The 17,399-nt window shown below is 36.9% G+C and overlaps 1 protein-coding gene across 1 annotated transcript in view; it reads right to left on the bottom strand.

The window, feature by feature from the left end:
- The window catches only part of pth2ra (parathyroid hormone 2 receptor a), an 84,405-nt gene that overhangs the window by 31,779 nt on the left and 35,227 nt on the right, over positions 1-17,399 (bottom strand). Inside the window, exons 7-8 of the mRNA XM_065251672.2 lie at positions 7,805-7,958; positions 2,159-2,219 (exon numbers count right to left, since the gene is read on the bottom strand). Of these exons, the coding sequence (XP_065107744.1) occupies positions 2,159-2,219; positions 7,805-7,958 (215 nt within the window). The remainder of the gene's footprint in view (positions 1-2,158; positions 2,220-7,804; positions 7,959-17,399) is intronic.

Here is a 17,399-nt window from a genome sequence, read left to right as displayed (position 1 = left end):
TAAGGGGTTGGTCTGAAGAAGGTTCATTATTCATAGGTGTGGTTTGGGCGTAACGTCAAATAAACCAGTCAGAACGCTATCCAACATTCCCTTTAAATGCAAGGGCGCAAGTTCCATGGCGGGTTGCTATTATTATGACGGATTTACCAGGCGCACGCCAGGAGCGGTTCACAGCCGAGGAGACCCACGTTCTTGTAAGAGCAGTCAAAGACAGAGAAGTTGTTTTGTATGGGGATAGGAGAAACCCGCCCAAATCAGCGTAGGTTAAACAGGCGTGAGAGGAAATTGTCTCATCAGCTGGCATCCCCATCGTTGCGCCAAGCGCTACAATGATGTCAGGAGACGGGGGAATCCCAAGCTTGCCAGCATAAATCGGGCACGCCGTGTAACGGGAGGTGGATCTGCCTCTACACAGACGCCAGCAGAGGACATCGCTGCGTCCACCCTCACCGCTGAAAGGGTTTGGCGGCTTTGAAATCGGACCCAAGAAACGCAAGCAAGGTCCAACCCCAAAGTAAACTTACAAATCAAGTTCATATACATTAAGGTTTCTTATGAAAACATTTTAATTATTATTTACATAAAATAAACGTAATACAGCCACACAACAAATATATGAAAATATTTTAATCGTTATTTGCATGAGAATTTTTTTAACGCAGCCACACAATAAATAAAAACTATCACCACAATGCTCACCACTATGATTCCCCTTATCTCATGTGTTAATATTTTTTATTGTAACAATTTATGATTAGCAAAAATAACTGTTGCATCTGTGTAGATTAGATAAGCAAAGTGTGTGCGCGTTGTGCACGCTATACATTATGGTCAAGCATGCGACCTTAAAATAGCATAATGAACCACGCGCAACGCGCCACTGACTTTAGACTAGTTTTTTTTGGTCAGTGGCGCAATTGTTTTTTGAAACTGCAAAATAGCATCAGGGATGGTTTGCGCAGCAACACGCCTCCTTTTTTGCGCTGAGCTGCCCAGGGAGCGCAAGTTCATTCCCTAGTTTGCCGACGTGCGTCTGTGGAGGGAAAAACCCGCTGTGCGCCGGTGCAAAATACGAATGATACATGCGTCACTGACAAAGTCAATTGCGCTGGGTGCAAGATAGGGCCCTGTGTCTCAAAAAGCACATCAGTTATGTTTACTTAAAAATGATGCTTTAAAAAATAAAGGTAAAAGGCTCAAAAATCTGGTCAATATCCTGATAAATTGGGTAAACCTCCTTTAATTAGGTAAAAAAATTACAATTTAAATCAGTCTTTCTTGCAAATTTTTTGTGCACTTAAAGGACTTTGCTGAAAAATCATCGCATAGCATTTAACAGATTCTGCCAACAAACCTGTCAGGATCCTGCCTGAATCTTGTCTTGTTTTAATTAATGTCTGTTTTGGCAGGGTTCTGAACAGAACAATGTTTTGTGTGGGAAATGAGTGGGGTAAGTATTGTTTATATTCGACCGTGTATTTCCCGAGTCTCATCACTTTTTACCCGCTCCCTTGCTTGTTATAATTTTCACCTGTTCCCCTCATTAGGTCTCAGTATTTATAGTCCTTGGCTTTTTCACAATGTACTGTTTAAAATTAAGTCAGAGAGATGTTGGTTTTGCCGGTTGTTGATGAGTAACAGCTGTGAGTGATCACAACACGCTTAAGCAGCCACGTGACAGAAAAATAAGTGAACAGTGTCCCAATGTCAAGCTTACCAGTGCCCGAACCCATGTGATACTGATTCACAACCTCGGGAGCTAGGGAACGAATTGAGACACAGAGCTTGGGTTTGATGTTCTTTAGGGGTTCGTTTTGTCCTGTTACCGTCAGAATATTTAGTCTAGTCATAGTCAAGTCCTGTGTTTAGCCTGTCTTCGGTTTATAGTATTGTTGTGTTGTTTGCTTTCCTGTTTTGTTCATAATAAAGTCTTCAGTGTTATATTACTGTCTGCACTTGGTTTCTTGTCCTGCCAACCCTGACAAAACCTGTATTTCTGAATTGCCCAAGTCCAGGATTACGCAAATTTGAAGGGAAAGTATTTAATGAACATATAATACATGCCGAGAGCATTGGGTCAATATCATTATCTCATTCCTGAGGTGCCGCTAAGCAGCTTTTGCATCTGAGCTTTTCACACACTGTACTTAGACATCACCTTGCATCCGCCAGTGTTGCCCTGACAACTGCCCATGCTGCTACAAAGATAGCAGGAACACCTGCAATTAAAAAAATTAAATTACTGAAATGTTCGCAAACACTGTCAAAATGCTGATTCTGGGCATGACACAATTATTAATGTTACAACATTACAAAATAAACAAACACATTTTTATTAATTTTAACAAAAATTAAAAGCTGTCGGCTTTTGTTGTCAACTTATCAGCATTTACGTAGACAAATAATTTTATGTAAATATGTGGCCTGTATGTATTATTGCAGGCCTCAATAAATATGGTTTGAACCAAACCTAACATCCCTGTGAAGAACTGTTTTAGAACATTTTAGGGAACACATTGAAGCACGATCTGAAACTGCAGGGGTCCGAGAGTTCCCGCAGAGACATGCGCTCGTAGACATTTATCGTGCAGGGTAATCTTAATAAAAATGCTGCTTTTCATTCATTGTCAATAGATGTTTTTTATTCAAAACAAGATACTACACAGAAAGAACATCAAATGACTTTTTTTCTGGAAAGTAAAAAAACATGTTCCGCCGCACTGAATAATTCTTTTCAGGGAAATGTCTAAATAATTTTGTTTTGCTTTAAATGCCCTGCATAAATTTAACATCAGCCTGCTTTGGATGTGATAAAAATGATTTTTAATTCCAGTCAGGTATGCTATTTTTCAGGGTTCAAAACAAAGTTTTATTGTCTTGAAAAAAACTGCTCTGACCATCCCTTTACCAAACAGTTTGTGACAGTTGCCGTTAAATAGCACTTTAGCCGTAACTTTAGATAAAAGTATCTGCCAAAATACATAAATATTAATAAATATCAACTACCGGTATGTGTTTTTCAGTGGAGATATCTATGGTTGATCTGATGCTTTATACATGGTTGTGTATAATGCTATTTAATGTTTGTTGGAATTTTACACTAGAGTATATTTAAGTTTACTTAAATTCCTTACATTTTGTAGCAAGAATGAACAGATACTCAAAATCAAATGACTCGGACTAAAGAGCAAAAAAACCTGAGCGGGACATCCCTAGAACAAATATTTCTAAAAACTGACTAATAATTATGACTCATTAATTTCATCAATCATTTATTTTAAACACATGAGAGCAGGTGACTCTAACTCCACAGAGATTTGGATGCTAAATCTTATAAATAATAAAAGGTATCCTGCATTTTATTCTAATGCATTTTATCAACATGTTTAAAGCCAATCTTTTTTGGGGGGGGGCTGACTAAACAAAAAGGCTGCTTCCCACTGATAAGAAGTGTGGTTAAAAACTCAGAGTAACCGGTATCATATCATGCATATCAAAAAGCAAAACTGTCGGGATCTCAGGGTGAGCGGGTCAGTTAAGGGTCCCCTGCTCTCAGCCAGCAGTTCCCATGGCGATAATGGGGTATCAGTGGGAGTCAGAGATTATCTCTGGGAAATAGCGTATGCTTTGACTCCAACTTTATTCTCTCTGTGACAACATTGAAAGTGTGAGCCTATTTCATGCGCTGTAACAGGCACACGTGCTGTCTTGGAAATGCAGGTGTGCCAGCATGACAACCTGCAAGCAATTAGGAAAATCTATAGTAAATTGAGAAAAAGTAGGGGAGCAGTCAACACAAAAAGGTCGTACATTTAGAGTATAAAAATCCCACTTTAACCATTCTTGAAAGAACAGTGACTGTGTGACTTCTGTGTAATACAAAATCACATATTTTAAGGATGGTTTCACGCTGACAGCATCAATCATACGCTGTCACTGCATTGAAAAATGGACTTGGGACAATTTGCACTTTCTATGTTGTGTTGAAACATGAAACAGCTTGGCAGTAAGTGAATGACAACAATTCTTATTTTTGTAAATCAATTTTAAAATGTTCACTGCCATAGTTTTTGCTAAAGTTTGTTATTATTATAAGAACACAATGCGACACTCTTGTGAAGTATTTTTACAGACTACACCCGGAGGTCATTAATTAGATATGCCAAGCAAATCAGCAGAATGTAGTGAACAGTCGCTTCTAAAACAGAAAATCTGCATATCAAAAGTGTCTGCATCTCTGCCTGTCCAGTAGTAACACATCAAACAGGAACAACATATAAATAAAGAACACTTCAACTTGAAACCCCTTATAAAGAAAACAACCTCTTCAAACAAACAGCACCCAGATATTTTTGTGCTGTATAGAGTATTAATGCTACGAATACTGGCTGTAACCCTGACTGAAAAATTATTCAGTGCAAGTATTCTAACAGTATTATTTACAAATAGCGTTAAAAACCCAGCCACACATGCATTCAGTTTTTGGTCGGGGGTGCCCCAACATATAAAGAGATCTTTACAAATCTTCTCCTTGGCAGTGCATTGAGAATAGGTTATGTAATAAGTCCTCTTTGGCTTCAGTTTAACTGCCTTCCATATACATTGTCCGCAATTGAATGTTCATAATCTGGACCCAAATTTGTCTTAATAATACCTTTGTTCAAGGCCGGGTCTACGAGGGCCTGGGGGGGCCTGGGGGGCATTGCCCCCTCCCAGGTCCCCACTAAAATTGTCCAGCCAAACAAATAGCGTCCCTTGTTGGCAAACGCTATGTCTGGCTGTCTTACACAAAGTTAAGAGGTCTCTTCAGCAGTATTTAACTCACAAAGAAAAGTAGCTTAGAAAGTTTACTTAAAAAAAGCATCTTTAAAGAGTAACTAAACCCTTAACCAACTTTTTTTAGTTAATTATCTGTAAGAATGATGCTTTATTAGTGCTGTTCATTGATTTTAGTAAGTTTTTTGACATTTGAATATAAAGTGTTCCAATACTATAATATATGGTGTAAAAACGTCTGAGTGCTGCCCTCTTCAGGTTGAACGGTGGCTACTGCAGTTGAATTTTCCTATTGGATGTTGGGTCCAAAAAAGAACTCGTGACGTAAGCAGGTTCAAGCTCACCACGCCCTTGTTACGATCTCACCACACACTTGGGACAAGCTTAGTTCGTCCCCTCTATCTCCGTTGGGATCTGCCCACTTTTCTTGCATTTTTCAAATATTGCTAGTGGGTGGAGTCAGGCTCTGAACAGGGGTTTAGTTACGCTTTAAAATATATATCAGGAAAAAATGCAATTCACTATAAACATAATAACACAATGCAAATTAATATGAAACTATTATATTCATAGTAAACATCCCCAAAATAGCCCCTAATCTTTTCTTAGACTCATCTAATTATTTATTCAAATACAACAGCCAAAGGCAAGTCTCCAGCAGCTTTCAATATGTTTGTTTTAGAGATAGTTTTGTCTATTAAAATTTAAATATGCAGTTTGGTTGTAGCAGATATATAGTAGATATAAATTATGTACGATGGTTATACAGTAAATATACAGTATTGTAACAGCTCCGCATATCGTGCAGTTATAAGTGCTTACTATGCCTCATGGAGACACGATTTTCCCCCTGGCATGTATTCCCAGGATATCTTGGGAATACATGCCAGGGGGGCATTCATATTCTCGGGGGGCAACCAATAGGTCATTTGGAAGACCTATATAGCTCATATATATGTAATTACATTGATGACATTACATACACTAAATATAATGGTAAATAAGATGTGATTAATACTGACATGCAGTTTGTTGTTAGTATTAAAGTTGTTTTAATAGCACACGTCTTGTATAGCTGTGCTTTAAGTCCTCTGTGCAGTTTGCTGGTCTATTATACAGAAAAAAACATTGAACAATATTGGTATTGTACGTGCTGGACATTACCTCGAAGTACAAACTGTATGCATCAGGAGATGTGTACAGTATGACGCTATCCAGGCACTGCATCCCAACACTTAGCTTATTAAGACAACTTTATGATCTTCTGCTGGCAAACCATTCAAATAACTTAAGAAGGTTTAATTATTTCAGTGTAGGCTGAAGCATTTAAACGTGGCTGAAAATGCCAGAATCTCTTCGGAAAATGCCAACTGTTGGCACTTGCTTGGTAGCATTTTGGTTGCTATGATACGGGAATGTCCAGAGAAATAATCTCATACTACTGTAGTATATGATTTTGCGGATAACCAACAATTTGTTTAGTTAACAAATAATTATATTATGAAATGGACACTCGTAAACAGAATATTAAAGAACAGTATGTAGGATTGTGGCCAAAACTGATATTGCAATCACACAACTGGTGGCCAATACACAAAATGACAACATAAACATCAGTTGAGGGCTGCAACTCCACTTTTTAAATAACAATATCCTGGCCAGAACACTGTTGTGAGTGATATTAGTATTTGAAATGAAAAATTATTTCTTGATGTCTAGTGACGTATCAGGGCCATTTTATGATTAATTGATATACATTTCTTACATACTGCTCCTTTAAACTTTGCATTGTTTTTCAGTCATTGTACAAGTTTCCAATTGGGGCTGATTGGTTGGTGTGCTATTTGTTGTCTCGGCCTTCCTCCACTGTGATTGGACAGCTAAGAGAAAAGTATAGAGCGCAGCATATTTCCCACAGTTAAACTTTAACTTTTTCCAACACACCCATGCCCCCCCCCCCAGTGCCGGGCTTGAAGAGACCTTAGATTGGTTTCTTTTGGTGAATTTATTTTGACAGTGTTTTTGCCTGTTTATTTAGATATTTACTTATTTTGTTAGTAAATATCTTTCCAAACGAGCCTCTCCATTCTGATTTGGACACCATACTGAACGTGTATCCTTGTACTAAAGGGTCAGTCTCTAAATTAGTGAACATAATTGTTAATTTGCATTTTTTTCTAATAATTCACGCATCATTTGGGCATAAGGCATTGGTACTGATTTTAATAACGTGAAGACATGAAAAGCGTCCCTGAACAGGGTTAACTCCTCCTCCTTCTGCACATGCCACAAACTCATACAGTGCAATTTGATATATACAGGCCACTGGTCTAAGGGCTCGCATTAACCCATCTATTGACCCTAAATGTGACAGGTGTAATTCCGGATCAGCTACTTTAATCCATATGTTCAGAGAGTGCCCGGCCCTGTCTTCTTTTTGGAGACTAATTTTTGACTCGTTGTACGCCATGTTCTCTCGACTTCCCACCTTGCCCAATTACTGATTTGATTGGGGTCCTCCTACTGTCCCTGGCCACTCTTGTCACCCTTCCTCTCACACATGCTGGGCAAGAGATGTTCTCTACTTTATGACGTTAGAGAAAATTAGGTAGTCTTTACACCAATAGCACCAAATTTGATAACCTTTGACAACCACTTTGTGAACATGTCCAAACTCTTTGACCCTGCTACAGTATGTACTTTTTCAACCTCCTGCAGACCTGTATTTTCTGTCCATAGATTGCATCTTCCATTTTTGTATCATGTTTTTACAATGATGTCATGGAGTAGAGGCGGCAAAACTGTAATTTAAAATTAATCCCACCCACTCTGAAGCGGCACTAAACTCCAATGAAAAAGCAAACAGAGATCAAATAAAGCAAGCTGAATCGGCATGGTACTGTACCTGACTGTACTATCCAATGGAAAATGTAAACCAGCATCTCATTTACCAAGAAATGTTACAAACCCATAGCGGCATATCCATAAGTTGCTTTTTTCAGGAAACTCACTATCAATACAAACTCACCCCATCCAATTAAAGTGAAGCCCCACAAGTACTTAGAGTCAGACAGGAAAGCCATGAAGATGAGACTGTGTAGGTACAAGCCTTCCACCAGGATCCAATAGTAGTTTGTAGCCAGGAAATAAATGAACAGCAAGACTGTCACTTTGCAACCCATCTGAAAAAAAAAAGAAAAACACATACCCTCATCACAAACAGCAGTTCTGATCAAATGGAGCCAAACGTCTCGAGTTATTTCAAAAAAGTATTGGTTGAGATGCAATGCTAGCTGTGACAAACCGATTTCCTGCACACAGTTGGATATCACCGCAGTTTTTTTTATAAACAATCCCCTGTTGAGGCACCTAATGTCATGTTCTAACTCTTAACCAGAAACGGCACAGAGAGATTACAGTGATAAGCAATTTTCTGTCCATGCTGGTGGTGGTAAAAATAGGGCGTGACGTGAAGCGATCAATCACATATTACAGATAATCAGAATAGTGTGTGGATGTGTCCTCGCAGTTTGCGTGCTCTTCTTCACATCTGAAAAACACGTGTATTCGACTATAGATCTTTGACGGATGCCATGCTTTTAAAAAATCTACAAAAGTATCATTATACCATTAACTCGGTGTTAGAATAATTGCCTTGCTAACTTTTTTGATAGTACGCTGTCAAAGCCAATGACAGGAAAATTCTTTAGGACAGAGAAACTGGAACAAAATGACAACCTTTCATTACAATCAGTTGACTGCGGGCTGAAGGTGGAGCGCTGAGCACTTTAATGAAGCTATTAGCTTACGGCCATGACTGCACTGTGTGGTTAATGACCATAAAACCCATCCAGACCAATGAACTGAATCAAAAGAATTTTCATGTCACTGATCAAAACAAAAGTCTACTGTTGATGGATATTGCTCTGCTTAATACCATTAATACATCCAGATAATTATATGGAAGTTTTAAACCGAACACAATTATCAAATCATTTTTAACAATTTTATTTGCATCCATTTGCATATTATGTGAACCCATCAAGTCATCCATCCAAATTACCAGTCAGAAGTCTGGACACAGCTTGTTTAGAAAAATAGTAAAGACATTATGCCCTAACACAAATGGAGTATGGGAATTATGCAATGACTAAAAACAACACACGTCCTAAACTATTTTATCATTTAGATTTTTTAATTGGTCAACCTTTACTTGGATGACAGCTGTGTCTCTGGGCATTCTAGCAACTAAATATCTCAACCATCTGTTAAGCTTTTAATAGCCTATACAGTAGTTACAGTATAGTAGTTCCCATTCATGTACGTTGGGAATTTCTGGGCATCTTTTCCTTTTCTGGTCCTCATCTATTTAAAAAACCCATGCAATAAAATAAAAGTACATTTCATAGTTAAAATGTAAAGAAATTCATATGTTGGCAGAACTTATGTTTGTCATTTAAGCATACAGGTAAGAAAAAGTTGTAACGCTCACAATTCACATAAATGTTCAAGAGCCAGATTTACGCAAAACTTAGTTAATCGCATTGCATGATTCATTTAAATAGTCTCCACTTTCAGAAATATTCAGCATTGATGATAATACAGTATTTAACTGCGTGTCTTAAGTACTATTCAGACGGGATTTGTTTTAGGAGGTGGGGTAAAGATATTTTTATCAGGGCTTCTCAGTGATTTTCGTCTCGTCTGAATACTACATGTCAGTAATTAATACGGACAATGTAAGTAAAGATTACAGCGACTTTTACCTTTTGTAAAAAAGGTCAGAAGAATTTACCATAATTTCCTGTTATTTTGCGGGTTTCTTTTTTAATGTAAATGCGCTTAAAGAAGCATTTACTTGCGTTCTAGCAAGAAAAACAAGTCAGTGGCAAGTCAGTTGAATACCACGAATTTTCAGAAAAACTTCTCAGAGGCATGGAACTGTTTCTGAAACTGACATTTTCCCCAAACTGAAATTTAACTAAGTGTTTAGAGTTTTTCTTGTCTGCGTCATGTTGTATGCACATGTGAAATCAAAAGCAAGGTAATGTGCATGTGTAATGAGAGATGTGACAAGCTGCGTAATCGAGTTACCCCTCCCACTTCTGAATGTTTTACTGAGATTTGTAATCGCATGCGAATTGACCATCAATATTACAGACTTCCTGTGGTAAAATTACATTACACCATCTACCCCTGTAAATATAATCCCGTACGAATAGGGGGAATAGTAAATCCTGACAGTAGTTATTTAACTCTTTCGCCGCCATCGACGAGATATCTCGTCAATTAAGAGAAAACGCTTCCCTGCCAATGACGAGATTTTCCATCTTTCCGCAATACCGCTATTATCCACCAGTTCTTAGTATTTTTGTGTTGTTTTCAGTAAAAATATCAACAAATTCTTAAATTAAGATGCTTTTTCTTAATGAGCAAAATGACCTAAGAAAATAAGTCTAGTTTTTAGACCAAAAATACCAAATGTAAGTGATTTTGTGCCTAAAACAAGCAAAAAAATCTGCCAATGGGGAAAGCAAAAAAATCTTGAAAATTTTTCTTAAACACTAAATTCAAGAAAATTTCAAGAAAAAAATGCTTACCCCATTGGCAGATTTTTTTGCTTTTTTATGCACAAAATCACTTAAATTTGATATTTTTGGTCTAAAAACTAAATTTTTCGTCATCAAGAAAAATGTAAGAATTTTTTGATATTTTTACTAAAAACAAGACAAAAACACTAAAAATTTCTGCCAATGGGGTGAGAAATTTTTGCTTAAATTAAGTGTTTAAGAAAAAAGAAATCTTATTTTTAGATTTTTTTCTTACCCTATTGGCAGATATTTTTGCATGTTTTAATCAAAAATTCACTTAAATTGTATATTTTTTTTGTCTAAAAACTAGACTTATTTTCTTAGGTCATTTTATATCTTGATTTAAGAATTTTTAGATATTTCTACTGAAAACAAGACAAAAATACTAAGTAAGAAAGTCATTGCAGTGTAAGTTGCACAGGTATTGTTTGATTTTTCAGAACATTTGAACCAAATGCTTTCAAAAAGTGGTGGTGACAAACTCAGCCATTTCAAAAAGTGGTGGGGACGTGTCCAAAAGCTAAAAAAAAGATTGATGAGGTTTTCTGGGTTTTCTGGTTCCCAAAATGCTTTTTTATAATTTTATTCTATAAAGACAAAGCTTTTGGTAACACTTTACAATAAGGTTCATTAGTTAAAGGTATTGCGGAGGATTTTCTATTTCCGGGTGGATCATCAACACTATTGGTCCTCCTAGTTGTCAATCAGGAGTGTTGTTCAATTGCATTTTTTTAAAACGTGGAGAAGGCGGTTCTTTTCTAAAATTCGAGAAAATCCTCCGCTATACCTTTAACATTAGTTAATGTATTAACATGAACAAACCATGAGCAATACATTTGTTACAGTATTTATTCATCTTTGTTAATGTTAGTTAATAGAAATAAAGCTTTAACTGTTTGTTCATGTTAGTTCACAGTGCATTAACTAATGTTAACAAGATTTTTAATAAAGTATTAGTAATTGTTGAAATTAACATTAACAAAGATTAGTAAATGCTTTATAAGTGCAGTTCACTATTAGTTCATGTTAACTAATGTGGCTAACTAATGTTAACTAATGAACCTTATTGTAAAGTGTTACCAAGCTTTTTTGTTTGTTTAATATTTAATATTATTTTTATTTGAAGAAACTGTTGCCAATAAATCAGATAAATATAAATCTACAGTAAAATACTGGCAAACTGCTGCATAACTACAGCAAATTATTTACAATGTTCATAAAAATAATTGCAACACCTCTTTATGTAGTCCTTCAAGCTATTAAATTTCCAGGCCAGATTAGAGAGCAGGGTTTTTAGCTCAGTTTTGGCATAAATCCAATCACAGATTTGACAAATTGCTGCTGGGGCTTTTCTGAACTGTGAGCATTTAACATTCTTAATAGCGTCAAATGTAATACAGGTGACTAAACACTTTCCATTCACATCTAGATTTAAGTGCACCTTTGACAAGATCAGTCAAACATTCTCATTACTGTTTCACAAAAGAGGATTGGGCTTTCTCCCATGTTCTTAATTGTTTTAGATCCTAAATATCTAGGATATAATTTTGTGTTTTCTTAACTGCAAGCACACACAAAACATGCAGTGTACTTAAAGGGGTTTATTCCGAGATCTGTTTTATTAAACCAATATCACACAAGCTATGAAATGTGCATACCAGCACTCTTGGAGTTTCTTTTTCATCAGCGGTCTCAAACATTTGCGACCCGCTGGCCATTTGCGGCTGCCCCTCTGCCCGCATCTGCTGTCAAAAATATATCATAATCTGGCCCGCAGAAAGATTTTTATTCACTTTGTTTTATATTCGTTAGATTTTTATTAAACGGGTCCATTCACGTGTTGTGTTTAACAAGGTGTGTTAACGTAGAGTCAAGACGTTTCTTATACTTTCCAAAGCTCTCTGGAGGTTGCGCTCCCATGGCGTGGCTTCACGGAACCATGAGTGAGTGATGGTGAGGATAATGAAATGCGCGATCGGATTTTAATTGCTCATCTGCACCTTGCGTCAATCATATCATTGTCACCATGCGATCAGTTAATTTGGTTGGGACTTTGGAGTGTTCATCCAGAAAAGAGCTGTTAATTTGTGGGGTTACTCAGCTGTTACTCAGAAAAGAGCTGCTGCGGGGTTTGGTAGTTTTAGTCACAGTTTCAATGGGAGAGAGAGCGAAAGGGAGGGAGAGCGAGAGATGTAATGCAACACATATTGAACTACAGATGAGTAAAAGAGCGCTCAAGTTTCCAGGTTAAGAAAAGAGGAAAGATACAAAGAAACACAAAGGATGTATGCTGCTATGTCACTCATATCAATATGAGTATAATTTGTATAAAATGAAGCATATCTAATATATGATTATGTAGCTTGCTATGCAATTACACATAGAGCAGTAATATACTTTTTTTCTGTCCAACTAGCTTATGTAACATTGACTACCCATTCAAAAGTATTAGGATCACTTTCACTTATTATTAATATTTTTCCACATATTACTATAATAGCAAATTCATTAAAACCATGGAATAACAGAGATGGAACATAATGAATTCAATACTGTGACAAAAAAAAAAAATCCAAAATAAATTAAAACAGAAACACTTACTGGTGTTAAAAAATGTATAAAACTTCATGAATGTATTCATGAATTGAATTTTTTAGTTTAGTGCAAGGTTTTAATAGGTCTAAGTTATTTAAGATAAAGTTAAGAAAAGATTTATTTACTTTTATAAAATAATGTATATAAAAATTGAAACCACTGCTTTTATATTGTTAAGTATAATTATACGTTAAATTATACAATTTAAGCAGTACATTTATAGAAATATTGTGCTTGTTTAACTTAAAAATAGCTCTGCTGCCTTTCAACAAAATGTCAATCCCAGAATGGCCCCAAACCAATTTGAGTTTGAGACCCCTGCTCTATATTTCTCTCTTCATACCTAGACTTTTAGTTACATCGACAAGTAAATATAAGTTCTTCATTGTTAATATCTTCTTTAACTATTCTTAAGACAATCAGCACAATGTGAATCACACATCAAAACACTTTTAATCATGTTCCTTTGAGGTTTGTAGACCTAACCTTAACCACAACATTGTCAATAACAAAAGGTTTAATCAAACTGGTTCTGATGAAACTTTGCCTGCCCCATGGGAAACATAAAAATCTACAAAAAGGAAACTCAACTGAATTTAGAGTCCACTTTTGACCCTTCCTCCCCTCACAGACACTTAAAAAAATCAGTCACTATGCACACACCTCTTTGATTTTGAAAATCTTCTATGTCATCTAATAAGCATTGTTAAAATAAACTGTATACTCTTAAACAGGGGTCCCCAACCTATTTTACACCGCAGACCGGTTTCAGCTTAAAAAAATTTGCTGAATGGGGGGTTTGCATTGGGGGGATGGCTGAGTTGCTGTTCGAACAAAGTGCTGAAAATTCTTTTTTTGCTAAATGTTTAACATTTTAAATGGAAGTAAAGATGCAAAGACCATGCATTAGGAAAATTAAGAACACAGCTTTTTTAAGTAGACGTGTGCAGATTTTTTTTCATTGTTTCACAAGTTTGACTGCACATTAAGTCATGGGGCCCTATCTTGCACCCAGCGCAATTGACTTTGTCAGTGACGCATGTATCATTCATATTTTTCACCGGCGCACAGCGGGTTTTTCCCTCCACAGACGCACGTCGGCAAACTAGGGAATAAACTTGCACTCCCTGGGCGGTTCAGCGCAAAAAAAGGAGGCGTGTTGCGGCGCAAACCATCCCTGATGCTATTTTGCAGTTTCAAAAAACAATTGCGCCACTGACCAAAAAAAACTAGTCTAAAGTCAGTGGCGCGTTGCGCATGGTTCATTATGTTATTTTAAGGGCGCATGCTTGACCATAATGTATAGCGTGCACAACGCGCACACACGTTGCTTATCTAATCTACACAGGTACAACAGTTATGTTTGCAAATCATAAATTGTTACAATAAAAAATATTAACACATGAGATAAGGGGAATCATAGTGGTGAGCATTGTGGTGATAGATTTTATTTATTGTGTGGCTGCGTTAAAAAATTCTCATGCAAATAACGATTAAAATATTTTCATAAGAAACCGTGAACTTGCGTTTAAAGGGAATGTTGGATAGCGTTCTGATTGGTTTATTTGACGTTACGCCCAAACCACACCTATGAATAATTAACATACTTCAGACCAACCCCTTATTGATTTGCGCCTGGCGCAAGAGTTATTTCTCCCGCCGGGAAAATAGCAACAGCGCCCAAGATCCGCCCACAAAGTCACTTGCGCATTGCGCTTCGCACTTGCGTTTCAGATCGTTAAAATAGGGCCCATGATCTGTAAACCAGTGTTTCTCAAACTTTTTCAGCCCAAGGACTACTTTATCTTCCAATTTTTTTCTGAGGACCACCTAACAGAATCCCACTCTAACAACCCCCAAAAACAACAAAATAGGAAGGATAAGCTAAATTTAAGTTTAATATGCAACTGTTTCAAGTCAAAAACTATTTTTTAAACACAAATGCAATGCTATGTTCAGAAATTATTATATGAATTTTATTTCATTTGAAAAAGTAAATGTGAAATGAGTTGCAGCTTAATATGAACAACAAACTGCACATGTAAAAAAACCCTGCAATTAAACATACTGTAACAGCCTAGGTCCCACTTAATGCCATTCCAAAGAGCCATTACTTTAAAACTGAGGTGGTGGGTAGGGTATATGAAGTCTATGGTTGTAACTATGGTAACAATAAATGCTGGAAAAAAATCCACTTAATGTCCAAAATCACTGAAATTACAGGGATTTTACACAAAAACAAAAACTAGTACATTACAAAACTAATAGATCTGTGGATTTTAGCTGCTTTCAGTTGACGCTTGATCTTTTCTTTTGACTCCTCTTTGATTTAGCCACCAATCCATTTTTACGTTATTAAAACACAATTGCAAGAACTGATATCACAGTTTCGCAACTGCTTAAAAAATACTTAAATAAGTGACGATTGTATAAAGACTTGCCTAGTTTAGGTCATCTTTTGGCGAACAACTGCGGGGGTTTGGCGGACCACTAGTGGTAGTTACTGCTGTAAACAAACTTGTCTTGCTGTTCTCGAAGGAAGCTTGAACCTTAGGTCGGGCTCTGAACCCAAGTTCAAGTAACAGAACAGAAATGAGCAGTGAAGGAGGAGATGAGAAGGAGAAGGGATGCCAGAAGAATTGCGACTGGGCGCATAGGCACGGAGACTCCTGTTTACCATATGCTTTTAATGATGATTGATACAGTAATAAATGTTTAGGGGAAATGTTTTGAAAACTTCCGATGTGGAAAAATGGCAACCAGAGGGATTAACTCATATTCGAGCTGCAAGATGTTCTGTGCACAAGAAATGATGCACATAAATGACAACGCATATGGGCAGTGGTGTAGTGCAGGGTATACGCAGATATACGGAGTATACCCACCTCTTTATTTGATGGCAGGGTGTATACCCACTTCTACTGGGGGCATACATTAAGAGTATACCCACTTCTACTGGGGCATAAATTAAGAGTATACCCACTTCTCCAGACACCACTACACCACTGCATATGGGTAAAGAAGATAAAAAAATCTTCAAATGTGACGAGCCTAGAAATTACCGTAAACAACACTGTAAGTGCGCATCAGAATCTAAATCCCAACTGGCTTGACTGTGTTTTTAAACCGTGGATTAATTTGACATTGATTAGCTTGCTCAGGTGTGTTTGTTCAGGGTTGGAGCTAAACTATGCAGTGCTCAGCCCTCTGGGGTTAGATTTGCATAGCCCTGCCCTAAACCAACTTTTTTTAGTTAATGATCTGTAAGAATTGGGCTTTATTAGTGCTGTTCTTTGATTTTTTTCATTGAGTTTTTGAAACGTCAAATGTCACCAAGCCCTTGTTACGATCTCACCACACACTTGGTACGAGCTCAGTTCTTAATCGCTTACAACTTTAATCAGTTTCCCTTAAGGAATTAGACTAGTCCTAGACTAAAATAAATGTAAAAGCTGTCCAAACTGAAAACTACTTGCACTAACATATCTTAAAATACATCAGTGCCCTGTGTTTTGCCTCAAAATGCACACAAGTAATGTTTTTAGTAAGGCATGTTTGTTAAAACTAGTTATATTTCCTAATTAAACTGAGTCCTAGTCCTGGTTTAAACTAATCCCTGTCTGGGAAACCAATCCCTAATGTTAAAGTTGTGCCACCTCTACTGCCGTGACATCATCGTAAACACAATACAAACAAGCTCTCAACATGGGAGCACAAAGATGGAAATGTGTTATTGATTCTCAGCAATGTGGATGTTTTTACCACTAAAAGGGAGTTTGGGAACTTGTAAAATAAAACACAGACGACACCATCACTTGGTTTGCTAGACGATGCACATGAGGGTATCTAATCTTGAATTTAGCAGTGACACTGCTGGCAACGATGATTCTCTCTGACCAATCAGTGATCTGCAGTGTTAACACGTCATGTTTTAGTATCAGTATGGCTCGCTTGGTACAGTAAAAGTATCAGGTACTAGGTACTGTACAAAATAAGCAGTATAGACGGTTTCATCAGACGCACATGCGGTCACGCGATTGCGCGTCTGGTGAGAACTTTACTTACGGTTTCTGTTTGTTTAATGGTCTGACTAGTTGTTAAAATGAACTCTTAAACAAATACCTCGTCTAAAATAATAAATGTTTTGGTTTCCTAGGTAATCTACGTGTTGATTATTTTGCTTGTCATATAAATAAACTACTTTAAAAGGACTTATTTATTATTGAGTTATTTATTCTTAGCGGAGTTTACCGGAAGTTACGTAATGACCACGAAAGCCACTTGTTTATGTTGTTACTGCTGAATATAAGGCCATGCGATCTAATAGAAAAGCACCATTAGAGAGAAAGAGATCATTATGCAAGCAAACAAGCACAGTTTCTTTAGATTTTATGTCCTATTTCTGGCAAACAATAGTAAAACGTTGACAACAATAAT

This window comes from Paramisgurnus dabryanus, chromosome 15, assembly GCF_030506205.2.
Source record: "Paramisgurnus dabryanus chromosome 15, PD_genome_1.1, whole genome shotgun sequence".
NCBI classification, from domain to species: domain Eukaryota; kingdom Metazoa; phylum Chordata; class Actinopteri; order Cypriniformes; family Cobitidae; genus Paramisgurnus; species Paramisgurnus dabryanus.
This window is presented reverse-complemented; position numbering and strand designations above follow the sequence as displayed.